Here is a 15,636-nt window from a genome sequence, read left to right on the forward strand (position 1 = left end):
ACAGCTTGCACGATAGATTTAGACCTGGCACTGGTGGCAGCACTTCCTCAGTTGCCTTTCTTACTATAGAGATTCAGTCATCTGATATGAGCCAACACAATGCCATTCTGTTTTGGAGAGTGGTGTGAATTCTGCTCTCAAAGAAACATTTGTTTCAGTTCAAGCTTTGGAATTTTAAACAAGTGCAATTAAATGCACTGAAAATACTATTGCAACATGAAGGCTAAAAATATAAACACAAAATGCCAGGAGTCACAAGAAAAGTTCCTGGAAGAAATGCCCACTCACCCACACTGCACAAGCATAACATCATCCAAGTGACAGCCTGCATTTTGAAGCCAGATAAACAAGCCACAATTCAGCCTTTTTTCTACTGCCACAAGTTTACACCCACAAACAACTATGTCAGCACTGGAAGTGGCACCATTTGGAAATCCTCTGATCTGCATCAATAGGAAAGTCCCCAGTGCTACTATACAGATATGATTACTTATGCTTGGAAGTTTCTACCTAAAAATGCTAAACCACTCCTAGTTTATACCACAGAAAGCAAACTTCAGAAGAAACATTTGCAGTACAGGTTCATGGATACTTTTAAGGACTAATACTGTCCTTATCCATGAAAAAAAAAATCAATTTTAAATTTATAGCCTTCACCTGACAGTAAGTGTCCTGAATATGCTGTGCTTTTTAAAATGCACTGAATGCTCAGACTTCAGTAAAAAAAATTTATTTTCAATATAAAAGTGCCAAAATATTCACCAACATTGTAATCTATTCAGCAACCAGCTTACTCTAGTAATCAAAATTGCAAGCATCTTTATTCACATTTTTAAATCAAATTCCTTTCACACGTTTCCACAATAACCCGAGTCCCTCGAAAGAGGGAAATTTGCATTTCGATTGGCTGCTGTAGTCCATATGTCCAAGTTCATGTAGGCACGGAAAGGGTTAAACCTCGGATAGTATTCCTGCTTACACATAACTGCCTGGTTCTCCACGTGGGTTGAATGTTGAGTCGTGGCACTGACAGGGCAGCAGCTTTCATAAACATCACTTTGAGGTGCCCAGATGGAACCAAAAAGTCCAGACATTGGAGACAAGCTTCGGGTGCTTGAGAGGTAGGGCTGTAGAGCAAGATAAAACAATCATGGGAAACTGCAAAATGGACCATTTGCCAAAGAAAACGTAGTACTAAATGGGAGGAAGCAGCACTTCTGCAGAAAACTTGAGAAACACACAGTAGAAAATTGCACAGGAGTTTACAAAGAAATATGGCTGCAGAAAATATTACAGCAGCAGTGTGTGTGTGTGTGTGTTTATGTGTGTTAAGGACCTTCACTGAATGAAGCCATGTGAGCTCCTCCCTGCACGGCATAGATATTACTATAACAAGAATACTGTAACCAGTATTCAGTTCTGGTCAGGCTGTAAAGGAAAATAAGGGAGAAATGGCAGGCACATGAAGAACACCATACATGTTTTGAGAGTTAAAATTAAAAGAGAAGGATGCCTAGAAATGACAAAAAAAGGTTCAAGTATATGTCAGTACAGAGAGACCACGCACACAGGGAGCAGAAAGGGATATTCAGTATGAAAGGGAGACTATAATTGGGAGCTAGGGAATTCAGTTAGAAAATTTTGAAAGCTTATAAAGAACCTCCTGGAGGGCAAGATGTGTTAGTCTGCAAGGAAGTCTCTCAGTGAAGGTCATGGAAGTCTTGGGACTTTTAAAACTGAATGAAACACTGAAATGTATTGTGGAGAAAAGCTCACCAGGGAAATGAACTGAATTATCTAATGTATTTTCCAATCTCTACCTTCTCTGTTTCCTGGCATTCCTGAATAAAATATGAAATAAAGCTATGTTTGTTTTAGGCAAAACTCTTCTACCAGTTTTGCCACTTTTTAACATGAAAGAATTTTCACTTTTACAGTTAAAAATACTTCTTAGTCTATTTGGTTAGTCTTATTCAAAATAAACCTACTGTAACTGAAAAAAAAATCAAAATCCTAAGATAGAGGATCTTGAAATATGAGCAGAAGAGAAGGTGGTTACAAGTAAAGACCACCTTGAACTGAAGTCACTACATTGCACTATGGGATGACATAAACATGGCTAGTATGGAGTAAAACAGGTCAAAGCCAGCATTCAGAAAGCTGCACAAATCCAGCCTAAATCACTTGGATTTCCTAGCAAAAAAACACCCATCAAAGTCACTGAGAGCAGCTGTCCATTCAGCTCTACAATTTCCAAATCTTTTGGGTTTTGCTGTCAACCATTTTTGTGTTTTACCCTCAACTGGAAAAACTGATTTTGATAGAAAAAAGTCTCAGTAGACTACAGAAGTCCAAGATGTCTTTCCGTATGTAGGATGATTTTAGTCAATTTTCAGAAAAAAAGATCTGTCTTAAAATTTTACAGACAAGGTCAGTAATATCCTTGACGAACAGCTGGGAAAAAGCCAGGCTACCAATGCCAGCATTAAATACATACATCAGGCTACTTAAAAGATTAATGAAGACTGTGCAAGCAACAGGTAGGGAAAAGACAGAAATGCACTAGGAAGGCTTGAAGAAGCACGTGACAACACTCACTGTGGAGTTGACATAACTGGCGGGCTCCCAGGCAGGTGGCAAGCTGGGAGGAGCATTCCAGGTTGAGGGACAGTTCTGGTCAATGAAGGCTGTATTCTGCACTGCTGCAGTACCTGGGAAGCCACTGGGGTAGTTCATGTTTTCTGCAGTTTATAAAAACAGAAAGACAAATTAAGGCTTTTGCAACATAAACACTACTAACATTTCTGTGGAGGAACGTTGAATCTTGTCAAGACTGAGCCAGGTTGGAACCGACCTAATCCTTCAGTGACTTCAGGCACCTTCAGGGTAGCACAGCAGCGAAGCCTAGCAATTTCTGTCAACAGGACTACCACTCTGTATTAGGGAGCCACTAACAAATTGTTATCAGAAGGACGGGATAAAGAGTCTTTATTAGCCACAGAACACGCATGGTAGAGCCTATCCAGGCCTCACTGCCAACATGTCTCAGCTCTAAGCACCCTAGGGAACACCCTGGTGCCTGTGATACTGTAGTCCGACCTTTAATTAGATAGGTAATGCTAAAGAATTCTAGATTGCTGCCAGTGTGCTCCCCAAGCCAAGAAACTCTAGTCTGGGAAGGTAATTGGTCACAAGAGGCCTTGTGTTTCACACACTGGAAGGCAGAAGCCTGCCAGAGGGGAAACAAAGAAAATTGTGCAAAAAGATTTGTGTAATACTGTAGTCACAAGCATTTCCCTCTATTCCCTCTGAGAATCCTGCATACCGCCTTTTCAGGCTTAATAACTCCATACGAAGACCAGTTTTCTCATCCACCACATGCTCACATTGTTTATTTCTACAGAGCACTCAGTCAGCTGGAAAACGTAAAGCCCACTTAAGCAATGAATGCCCAGATGTGTACAGACAAGCTCAGCCTGTTGTTTTATAAAAAGTGAGAGGAAAATAAACATGCTCTGTGATAATCCATAAGCTTTATTTCATCTTACCTTCTGGGAAAGCACCATATTCATTCATCTCTAGTGGACAATACATGTTGGAAAACTGGCTGTCACAAGCTGCATTCCAGTCGATGAAGCTGTCCCAAGAAAAAAATCTGTCAGAAACAATCTGCAGAACTTCTGAAAATTATTTAGAAATATTTATTTAATGTAAAGCTGTTGGATGCAAAATGCCTGAAACTGATTACGAGGCTTTTCACATTCCATTTGTCAATTTTGCCAGTATCTACTCTGCGCCACTACATAATCACAGAGATTCTCTCACTGAGTTCTTTCTCATTTGGGAGAATGAACAACTTGTAATGGAGCTACCCAAGTCCTATGCCTAACTGAGTTCAACTTCTTCCTTTGTAAAAACAAAGTTGTACTTCTTTCCCACAATCATGGATAGTGTAATTTGAGGCAGAAGAAAACTTAACATATTCCCAAGCATTCGAGTGCTTGAGAACAGCAATTAAAATCGAGATTTCTATTTTCCTCACAACGTGTACTAAAGTCCTGTTAAACAATATGTTTTCTAAACTACCCATTAATTTGTAGGGATTATACTTCTTTTAGTGAAAATAATTTCAAAATTTCGAGAAGATTTTTCCAAAGTAGTTCCTGAAGACATGTCAGCAGTAAAACAAACCCTGCTAATGCAGAAAGGCTGAAGCAGTCCAAATCTGGATCCAGTCTGGACAAAGGCGGCATATAAAAGGTTTAATGTGAAGCTGCACTAGTTCGGTTTTACTATTCTGCCAAGAAGCTATCATGAGCTACCACTACTAAATATCAATACATAATGACATGCAAAGTCGCATAATATGGAATCTGCCAGCAATCCCCATTTATTTCATCTGAATTAATAGTCGGACAGACCACTGGCCATTGCTCCCAGTCAACAGGACTGCAGTCTGTTGACATGACAGAATTGAGGTTCGCAGTCTAGTTGGGATCCCAAACCATCACTTGGGGATTTCAGGATTACCACTCTAAAACAAAATGAGTCAGGTGGCCATAGTGAGGTCACCTGGTCCAACCTCCCTGCTCAGCGAGGGTCATCCTAGAACACATTGCACAGAATTGCATCCAGATAGTTTTTGAATATCCTCAGCAAGGGAGACTCCACAACTTCTGTGCAATCTGTTCCAGTGCATGGTCACACACACAGTAAAGAAATTCTTCCTCGTGATCCTTCATGTTTCTGCCCATTGCCTCTTGTTCTATTGCTTGGCACCACCAAGAAGAGCCTGGTTTCATCCTCTTGACACCCTCCCTTCCGATACTTATAGAGACATTGATGAGGTTCCCTTTCAGTTGCCTCTTCTTGAAGCTGAACAGCCTTTTGTTGTAAAAGATGCTCCACTCCCTCAACCAACTTAGTAGGTCTCTGCTGGACCTGCTCAAGGAGTTCCATGTCTCTCTTGTACAGCACTCCGTATGTATGGCCTCACCAGGGCTGAGTAGAGGGGTGGGATCACCTCCCTTGACCTGCTGGCAATGCTCTTTCTATTACATCCCAGGATACCAGTGGCCTTCTTGGCCACAAGGGCACACTGCTGGCTCATGGACAGCCTGCTGTCCACCAGGACCCCCCAGGTCCTTCTCCTGTCATTTCAGATGACAGGATACGACTTGAGGAACTGGCCGTATTTCACTGTTATGTGGTGGATTTTTCTGCATTCCTCTAGTTTGTGGTGCATCTTTCATTAGTAAAATTTGCCATGTGAGTAATGTAAAATAGAAGAATGAATCAAGTTCGTTACTAGAGGAAGATCAACTGAAATATACACAGAGCCTGAAATATACCCACTTGTATGCCTAAACACCTTCAGAATGGAATACTTGTCTTTTTATAATGATGTCTGCTCATGCCATTAAACACAAGTATACACTACATAATACACACTGTGATACACAGAGGCTATGTTTTTAGCAAGAGGATAAATTTAAAAGCCAGGCCCTCTGCCTGATCATGCAAAAGAAGTGAAAAGAATTAATAGTTCTCCAAAATGTAACTAATTAAACTTCAAAGAAGTTCTAGAATATCTATATATGAACAGGAACAGCAGTGAATTTGTCTTAGTAAAATTAATCATGATGCACTAACATAAGAGCATTAACAACTAGAACTAAGATTGAAGCAGCAGCAAGAATTTAACTATCATCTGCCTTACAAATATAAGTCAACTACAGTCCTCAGCATCACAGAAACCTGAACAAAGCATTACCCATACTTTTTACATAAAATGTAACTTGCCTGTTGTGGACAGAGGGGGTTTCCTGGATCATGCACGGTATATTATTCTCAAGGTTGTAGTTTAAACTGTTTGTCATGCAGACTGGCTGGGCAGGCCACAAGTCTCCTGTTGGGTAAAGACCTAAAAATGCAAAGGGGAATGAAACGCAGACCAACAGGAAGGAAACTCTGCAAAGTCTGTCACAATGACACTTTATTCTCAGATCCACAATAAGGACTGTATGCTAGAGAAAAAATCCAGAGTTACTAACTTTTTTTTTTTTAAATAAATGTCCACCTTCAAATCTCAAAATGTCTATTTTTTAAAAAGATTATATATAAAAACCTAAACTGAGAAACTGGAATTCAACAAAATGGCAAGAAATTCCTACAGAGGAAGGTGGCACCCTTCCACACAGCAGGACAGACAGCAGGCATGTGATCCCCACTGGCCTCCTTACCCCTACACATCAATCAGTAAGCAACTCTGAAGTCCAACCACACAAACACAGTGGGAACAGAGTCAAATTTTTAATAGACTGGAGCCATTCATGACCAAACAATTTTTGAAACTCACTACTGCCCCTAGGGCAGATATTCATTGTGCTGCTCTTTATGGACTGAATGCCCTGACTGCCCACAGATACCTGGTTCCCATCAACTCTGTGAGAGCTGGCAGATGGAGAAAGGAAAAAATCCAAATCAGCAATTTCCATGAGAAAATGGTTGCAAAATTGGCTCTATCTCATTATTTCATGTGACACATATTAATAATGCTACCATGGAAAAAGTTTAATCAGCATTTGTACCCTATCAGACACAGGTGAAACCTAGAGCAGAAGAGACAGCCATGGGTAGGCAGTGCTGCTGCTTAAAGAACCATGTGTCCTAACCAGCTTTTAAACTCCACCATGTAGCATGATGCTTTTATGAAAGAAGCTAGTATTACTTCCCTTTGAGATACAAACAATGAAAACTCAGGAGTTTTTTAACAGTTCAATTCAATCTCACTCATTGCTTTAAAAGAAAGCAAGTCCCAGCTGTGGAAATTTAGAGAGAAAAATGGTCACGTTTGATTTGAGTCATGTTTGAGCTTGACTTTAACACAGCAGCTAACGCTCTTGCTCTCCCAACTGCATTGCTTTCGGACATAAATCTGTGCAAAGCAAGAGGATGGAAAAAATAAAGAATACATAGAACATGAGTTGAAAGCTAAATGCAGTCTTCGCACAGAGAAGATGCAGCAAAAATTGTCAAGGTTATAAGTAAAAATTATCAAGGTTATAAGCCTTCATTTGCTAACTTTGCACTTAAGTTGTCTAGAAGTTCTTGTAACAACATATCTATCAAGTTGGTGTACACAAATGGTATTAGCAATATCAATGAAACTGCTTGACAAAATGTGCAAAAACCAGGTTTTAATACTGACCTTTATTTTTGTCAGGATCTGCAGGTATGTCAGTGAAATTGGGACATAAGGTTTCAGGATATTGGGGGATGCTGTTCATGTCTCTGCTGAATGAAAAGAAAATTTATTTTCTTAAACCTAGACACAGTTATGGTTCATGATCCAAAGTATTTCAAACGAAATATGCAGAGATGTAAAAAATACTCTAATGAACATCATGATTGCTGCTGCCTTCCCACTGTCCTTATTATTCTTATTTTTGAATTATCACGGTGCAATTTTTTACGTTTTTTTTTTTCAATTAAAAGCCAGTTACTTATCACACATGCAAAATTAATAAAATTAATACACCTTAATTACCCCACTTTTATTATCCAGTATCAACCTATCGGAAATTAATTCAACAGCTCTTCTTTAAAACTGGAAAACAGGTTATAGTTCATGAAGATCAGTAGAACCTCATAAAGCTGCAACAACTTCCAGGCAAATTTACTTTTATGTCCAAAAAGACACATAGACACACACTAGCATCAATTTGATATTCATAAAAAGCCATCAAAGAAACTAGTAAAAATGAATGGAAAGGAAATATTTTCAAGCACCAGAATCCCAAAGGAAAAGGATTAAATGATTTCTCCTAGTGAAAATACAGAGTGAAGAATGAGAAGTGAAATGAGGACTCACAGAAATTGCAGATACTATCTCTAATACAGTAAAGAGGTAGAAAGGAATGTGGGGGAGGGAGGAATCAATTTTCATGCTGTATATCCTAGGAGAACATTATTCCCATTAAAAGAATAGCATCAACTTGAAAGCCTCACTCCCACCTTTTTTCAAATATATACTTTAATATAACTGAGTGGAAATGTAGTAAATTGCTTTTCATATACTGAAGAAGATTCTTCTTCCAATTAGTAAGTACAATCAGATGATCATAAAAAATGACAACAGGTAGGTATAATTTACCAAACTGAGACAAGATTTCAAGTTGGTGGTGTTTCTTTAATGTCTTACAGGTGTAGATTTAAATTTTTTACCTGGTATTGCAGATGTTATGAGACAGATTTAAAGTGATAGGAGTTTCAGATGGAAAATCATTTTGTGAAATATTCTCTCCTAAAGAAAAGAATGACTGTGAAAATCAAAGGTCCTAAAAAAAAGAAGTATGCACAGAATATACATACACACAAATAGATTCATCAACGGTGTTGAGTTTTCTCTCAGACTCAATTATCACTAAGTGCATTAATTCAAAGCATGCTACCTACATCCATGTTGGTTTAAAATGTATTTTATGAGTCAGGTGTGATTACCATACTCTTAATGGAGAGGTTCCCTATTACTATCAAATTGATTTTGAATTTGTAATTACTTATTTTCCTTTTTTTTATAAAGGGGGCATTATAATTTGAACAAACAGAAAATTCATATACACACAATTCATTATCTTTTAGATTGCAGGTTCAGATCGATCATGTCCTATCATTTAGTAATGTAAAGTTTTATACATACACAAATACATATGTAAGTTCCTGCATGTTTGTAAATCATTCAAACCATATTTTTTCATGTACTCAAAGCTGGGTTTGCTTGTGTCACTTCTACATTTTAAAATTTACTTCTAGTGCCACATCAATCTGGATAATTATAGAAGTGACAAGGTTTACACTTTCAACTATTTTAATGATATTTAGGCATTCAAAAACTGCAGTAATGAACCACAGCTCCCACTTCTCATACTAGTCAACTGCTGCAGGTCTCCTGGCTACTTATGCCTCGAATATATCTATCCAAAACCATCTATCCCCGCATCCCCAGATCTGAACTGCCTTCACACATTTTTCATTTGTGTATTTCTTAAATAGTTATAACATTTTAAAAATAATAATATGATGAAACATAAATTCAAAGGCAGAAATTGCTTTGGCTAGTGACTCTCAGTTCTCCCATCTTTCCATGAAAACAAATTCAGATTCCTCCCTCCAGTGAGGAGCCTGATGCTTTCTCTGGAGCCTGACAGGTCATCTTTATTTCCACAAAACTTGTGGTACTTCTTGTCAAGTACAAAGTTATTTAAATCTCTCCCTGTGTTTCTGAGAGGTGTCCTATAAAAGGCAGGTTACCTGCCCCATGCTGCGGTAGCCCTTTCCATTCAGAAGGAAGGTTAAAACTTTGCCCGCCACAGTGAAGACGGACTATTCGCAAAACTTACTGGATGGAAGAAAATGCCTGGCAGTAATCATTGGCTTTTTATCTCCGTCTGAACTGCTGGTACTGCTCCAGCTACCCCAGCTCCCACGACTGGCACGAACACTTCCTGAAGAACTTCCACAGTCAGAGCTTGAATCAGAACAAAACTTCTCCAAACACTTCTTTTTGGACCGCTGATAAAAGCTTTCTAAAGAAGTTGGGGGAAAAAAAAGGTCAAACACGAAACCAACACAACATTTAAGAAAGCCTTTGAATTTACATGGATTCTCTCAATTTACTGATAGCCTCAGTAAATATACCAACCCCTACCACAAGGGGCTTATGTCTGACACAATGTCCCAGTAAAATATCCCAGTAAAATGAATGCAAGTGAGGATAAAGCGCAGCTACAGGCAAAGAAAGAGGAAGCACATACTGTCCTCTGAAATATATAGTTAGTATTTCAAACGTGAAACATATCCTGCCTGTAGGATCATGCATACTAAGAGCACTGACAAAATATTACAAGTAATGAATTCATAAGTGATAGATTCTCCTTTATTATCTCATCAGAGAGGCAAACAACTGTTCTATAGACATTGATATCTTTCTTCAGATCTCTCCTCTTCCCAGAAGTCAGAGAAAACAGATTATTAAAATCCTGACAGAAAGGCAGGAAAAGCAGGTACCCAAGCTAGTGGAGTTTTTAAAAAATGACCCGCCCATTCTAAAACTGGCCTTCGCAATACAGTTGCTTCAGATAATACCAGCTTTCACTTGAACACACAAGAAGACTGTCAGTCCTACACCAAGAACTGATGAATTATGGCTTCAAACTGACTCATTTTCTGATTTGCACCACCAACCAACTCCATGGAGAAAGCATGCAGAGTCCATCAGAAGTGAGTGGGTATTATTTCAGGCACTGTCATCTTAGCATCAGGGTTCAAAAGACAGAAAAGCACAGGTCTCTCAAGAAAGGAACACAGCTCTCATGCCACAGAATCCATATTGTGTTTCTTTCCCCTTTCAAGACAATTAAGACTGCATACCTGTTTCTCCTTGTATAGACAAGCTCCCAGCTTTTTGGTCTGCTTTACAATTTTCCCCGTTACTCTGAGGACACCAGGCTCTTATTCCAATATTCGCTCTCAGATCTGGTCTTTCAAATTCACTGCACATATGCTTCAACTCGCTCTGCTCAGGGACCCTAATACAACCACACCCGAAGAAATATGTTTGCATTTTACATCTGCATTTTTCCTTTTTAGGCATTAAACACTTCAACTCACACAGCTATCGAGGCAGGATGCAGGAGAAGGAAAAGGTTTGGGAGTCTTACTCCCCAACTTCACAGAAACCTAAAAAACCTTTCTCAAAATGCAATAACCCACTACACAGATGACTACTTTTCAGGAGGAGAGGCAAAACGACGTGTATGTTTAACTCTGTTCTCTAATGCACTTGCAATCAGATGTTACAGGAATAAGCACAGTCTAGTGCTGTACGAAGATCTAGATATGTGGAAAAAAGTGCCCTGTGTTCATTTCAGTGGCATAATTATAACTAGAGTAAAATCATAATCTGAAGCGATCCTAAGTTTTTGCTAGTAAAACTGAAGTATCTGCATCCAACATTGCAATCATAGAGTATTAAGAGAAAATGAATAAAAGCCAGGTGTCAAATTTCTGTAGAAAGGGAATGGTTCCATCTTAACTCATAAAGTAGCAATGGCTGAATTGATTCAAGGAACAGACACTCAACTTGAGTATTTCACTTCTGGTATTTTATCCATTCTACTTATAAAGGTGTGCATCCAGCAAAGATTTACACATGTGCTGACTTCCCACACAATGAATAGTAATTTGTGCATAATGAGTTATAACAGCCCTTTCAGATTTACAGTCTGCTTGTTAAATCCACTGACCTCAATAGGACTGTTTGCAATAAAAATTAAGTCTGTGAAGGCTTTGTAGGATTGTGACCTTAATTCAAAGTGCTGGGGGAGGGGAAGGAGGACGATTTTCTCCTCAGAAGTGTTTCTATTCTAGCAGCAGTTTGTAAATAGTATTTTTTAACAATTCAAATAACTTAAATTTAAAATATATTAAAACAATATTTAAAAGTGATTTACAACTGACTTAAAAATGCATTTAAACAATCCTCAGCGGGGGAAAAAAGTAACTTTCCAGTGTGCTCTCCATTTCTTTAGAGCCCAGTGCTGCTCTAGTCTTTTTAATCATTATGGCAAAAATGCAAGCCACTGTCTCCTTTCTACATATTTCTCTTCCAAAATTACTAGAAGACAACATTCCCCAGTTACTTAATATAGCAGATGATTCTCCTGAAGATGGAATCATTTCAACAATTTTATTTTCTTTTTTTCACTGAAGGGAATACACAACTGGAATTTCTCCACATAATACACAGTGGAAAGAAAGCTAACCATTCAAACTTCAGAGACAGCACATTCCAGACTATAACAGAGAGCTACCACTGCTATGCAGAATGGAGTGCATCTATATACATACAGATTTACAAGTGGAAATTTTTTTTTTTTTGCTGGTGATACTTAGTACTGCACATTCTTAAAGGCTCAGGCCATGATTGAAGTGTGTTTATTTATATAGATAAATCAATCCTGCCCAATGTACTTTTCAAAACCTGTGGAAACATTACAGCAACTCTGGATTTCTTCATGATTTGGTGAAGCAATACATACCTTGTAGATATATTAACGTTCTTCTTCTTATTTTTTCTAGATGTTCTATTTCTATTCCAATTCATATTTGGTACATTTCCTTCCTTTTTCTCCTGAGGTTTCTTCTTCCTATATGCGTCTTCTTGCTAAAGGTAAAAATATGAGCCGAGACAATATGTACATTATAAAATGAATTTAACTCAGTCAATGAACTTCATTGGATTTTTCTAGCTGAATTTCTTTGGACAAAATGACCCGACCCAAATGCATAGTTACTTCATGATTTAGTGCCTTTCCACAGCACATCTTCTTTCCACCACCATCAATCTGACCAGCCTTTCCAAGACTCTGTCCATCAAGACAGAAACAGATGACAAGAAAAATTTCTGAATTCCCAAACTTAGCATTTTCCCCTTCACAACATCTAGCTCTGACTTCCAGGGAAATAAAAAAATGGAGGGAGAAAAAGTAAAGCAGTCAATAAAATTCCCAATGTGCTAAAAACAAAAAACATCTGCCAGATTTATGATCAGTTTGTGTGCAAGTTCAGCAGCAATAAATCCTCCCTTTCCTCAGCAGCTGGGGGGGTAGGGGAAGGCATTCATTTGAATTACAACTAAGGAAATTATGGAGTAAGTTCCCAAAAAATAATAGTCATTTCAAAAAATGCAAGAAACAAACTGAGCACCATCACCCACACACGGAAAGAAGCTTGTAACAACAGATCCCAAAACAAGACTAGACCTTTTCTTTTCTGACATAATCCCCAAACATGGTTAGCAATTCCTCCTTACACTTTTTTGCCATGGCATTCCTATCCAGTAGACAGAATACAAACATAATCCAAATTATTGCATTTAATGAAGTTCTTTTAGTGTTTTATGTTTTCTTTTAGTGTTTTATGCTGCCTGCAACAAAGGTACAGTCCGATGTGTTTATCATGCTCAGAAACCAGAGCTGAAGAATGATCTGTTAAGGGGCTTCTGCCTGCTGTATTCTCAAATGCAAATTTCTGATGCAAAGCCCTGTATTTGGAGATCAGGTCTGCAACTGAAGGCCAATATGCCCACCTCCCCTCCAGAGAACATTCCCACATCATTAGAGTGGTTGACAGCTGGTTTTAGATTCCACTACGCTCGGGCTGCTCTGACAGTAACAATCTCTGGCTCTGATATGGCCAATATCACAATATAAGAGCTGTTTTAATTTTTACACAAACTGTTCATCATTCTATACAGCAGCATTAATACACAATGGATGTGGGACAGCACATCTGCTTACTTCCTCAGTCATCTGATTTACAGTGTTTCAGATCTGTGACTGTATGTAATAGCCCCTACATGCACATACATACCCATATGTGTACACATATATAAATAAACAATAAAAAGATAATTTTAAATTTGAAAAGCAGAAAGATCACAATACAAACCTCAGAACAAGTAATCTCCTCTTTTGCGCAGCATGGAGGCTCTTCCTTAGGTCCCTTATTAATCTTTTTCTCTGTGGAAGGTTTTAGGTTGACCTGCCTTTTTAAAGTCTCGCAACTTTCTGCTTCACTCCTGAGAGGCACTTGCTGGCTATTCCCTACAATTAAACAGTGAAAACAGTTTGCTTGGGAAGAGAATGGGCTCCTAATCATAACCACTACCTTTCTTTACAAACAGACTTGTGTTGTTTTCCAAAACACTAGGATACTAATCTCTAGGCTGATGACACTGAAAATTTCAAAATCAAAAGCTAATGCTGTGTAAAAATTCTTAGAGCAGTTGCCAAAAGTAGCTTTGTGGTTGGTGTGGTGCTGGCTGGTTCACGTTCATGAGCACACCATTCCTAGCACATGAATAAATTACACAATTCCCACTCATTTTATCTAAATTTGAGCTATTTGGGTCTCTGACATGAATCTCTAAGGTAGAATCTGAAGCTAGAGCATATTGGGCTTAAAAACACAACAACAACAACAAAAAAACCCCTGCAAGCTGAGTAGGGAGAAGACTTTACAAGAATGGGTAAATCAAACTAAAGACAGCCTTTACTTGGTGCTTTATGCCTTTGAAGTGCCCTCTGCATTCACTATGAAGACAAAGGGAAATCATCCTTTTTTAGGATGGGTTCCACATTAAAAGTTCCTTTTCTTGAGAGCTTTGTGAGGGAGAAAGATTATTTTGGTGTAAAAAAGTCCAAAAGGTCAAAGACTCAAGAGGAAGCCTGCCTGAAAAATTAGCTAAGTTGTCCAGTTGAGTCACAGTCCTCGCCTGGGCCCTGCCAGTGCTGGACAGGACAGCATTAACTTCACCTCTGATCACTTCCAGGTATCTCAGATACCTAGAATACAGGGATGTGCTACCAAGACTCTTGGCTGCTTCGCATGAGAAATGTCATCACTTACTGAACTGAACTGGTCTTCTCAAATGGGAAAGGTACACCCAAACATTTTTACTGTTTCCTACCAACCAACTACAACATCCTAGCTCAGAGTCAGACACACTCTCCCCTCTGGAGCAGGCAGCCATGATGACTGCAAAAGGAGTGCTTATGAATGAAACATCAGGCAAGGGAGGCTGACAGAACTCTAAAGAACTCTCTGTTGACCTCCAGCATACAAACCTGGAAGTACCCGAGGTCTTGAAGACTCTCTGCACAAAACCATGTCTGTAACTACAATGAAGATACAAACACTGCAACATGGTACTTTTTAGACTTATTTAGTCCTTGAAACATCTCGAAACAACTTGAAAAACTCACATCCGCGACAGGACAGAAAACCACAACTGCTAATAGACAACAAGGGACGTTACCTTTAGTGCTTTACCACTGAATACAAGTGACTGTCAACTGTGTCAGAACTCCTAAAAACCTTCTCTCAAGGTGGAAGTTTTGTCAATGAAAGTATCTGCCAACTGGTTTATGTATAACCATGATTTCCAGAGCCCGTACTCAAAGCTACTTTCCTGTACACACAAATACAGTTAAGACATAATTACTGTCGCCCACATCCCCCCTCTCCCTCCCCCCATCTGATCTCCTAATTCAAAGCAAAGAATAAACAACACTGCAGTTTAGGAGCACAAGGTCAAAGTACTTTGTACATATGAGTGAAACTCTCCTGCCTCCACCTGAGACTGCATACTTGTACCCGCTGTATCTCACAGATGATGACACAATGGGAAGCAACGGGCCCGTGGTAACAACTACACACGACAGCAGGGCCTGAAATCCTTCTGTGATGGCTCACTCACTAAATAAACTCTGTCACAGCTACAGCAAATGACAGTTTTCGGCATTCAGCTACTTTGCCGAGTGCCTCAGTAAAGCCAAGTTTCCAGAGGATACATTCTCCTACCCTGCTCTTGATTTCTCCCAGGTGTTCTTTTGCTGCTCTTAAAATTTTGAATTTTAAGAGTGAAGTTAAGTGATAAGACTTCTCAGGCAGCTTATTTTCACAATTTTAAAAAACGAAAAACAAGACAAAAAATACAGCTATGCAACTATAAAGAGAAATACTGATCTGCATATTCCTACAAAATGTAAGTTCATCACATTCTGACGTCAG

At 38.8% G+C, this 15,636-nt stretch overlaps 1 protein-coding gene across 1 annotated transcript in view; it reads right to left on the bottom strand.

The window, feature by feature from the left end:
- Window positions 1-714: 714 nt before the first annotated feature.
- Window positions 715-15,636, bottom strand: part of TMEM131L (transmembrane 131 like) — a 79,283-nt gene continuing 64,361 nt past the window's right edge. Inside the window, 10 exon segments of the mRNA XM_050338007.1 lie at window positions 715-1,127; window positions 2,599-2,741; window positions 3,549-3,637; window positions 5,803-5,923; window positions 7,211-7,293; window positions 8,227-8,305; window positions 9,402-9,587; window positions 10,432-10,589; window positions 12,102-12,226; window positions 13,513-13,667. Of these exon segments, the coding sequence (XP_050193964.1) occupies window positions 849-1,127; window positions 2,599-2,741; window positions 3,549-3,637; window positions 5,803-5,923; window positions 7,211-7,293; window positions 8,227-8,305; window positions 9,402-9,587; window positions 10,432-10,589; window positions 12,102-12,226; window positions 13,513-13,667 (1,418 nt within the window). The 3' untranslated portion in view covers window positions 715-848.

The sequence above is a fragment of the Myiozetetes cayanensis genome, unplaced genomic scaffold (assembly GCF_022539395.1).
Source record: "Myiozetetes cayanensis isolate MyiCay16 unplaced genomic scaffold, myiCay2020 scf7, whole genome shotgun sequence".
Lineage (NCBI taxonomy): Eukaryota > Metazoa > Chordata > Aves > Passeriformes > Tyrannidae > Myiozetetes > Myiozetetes cayanensis.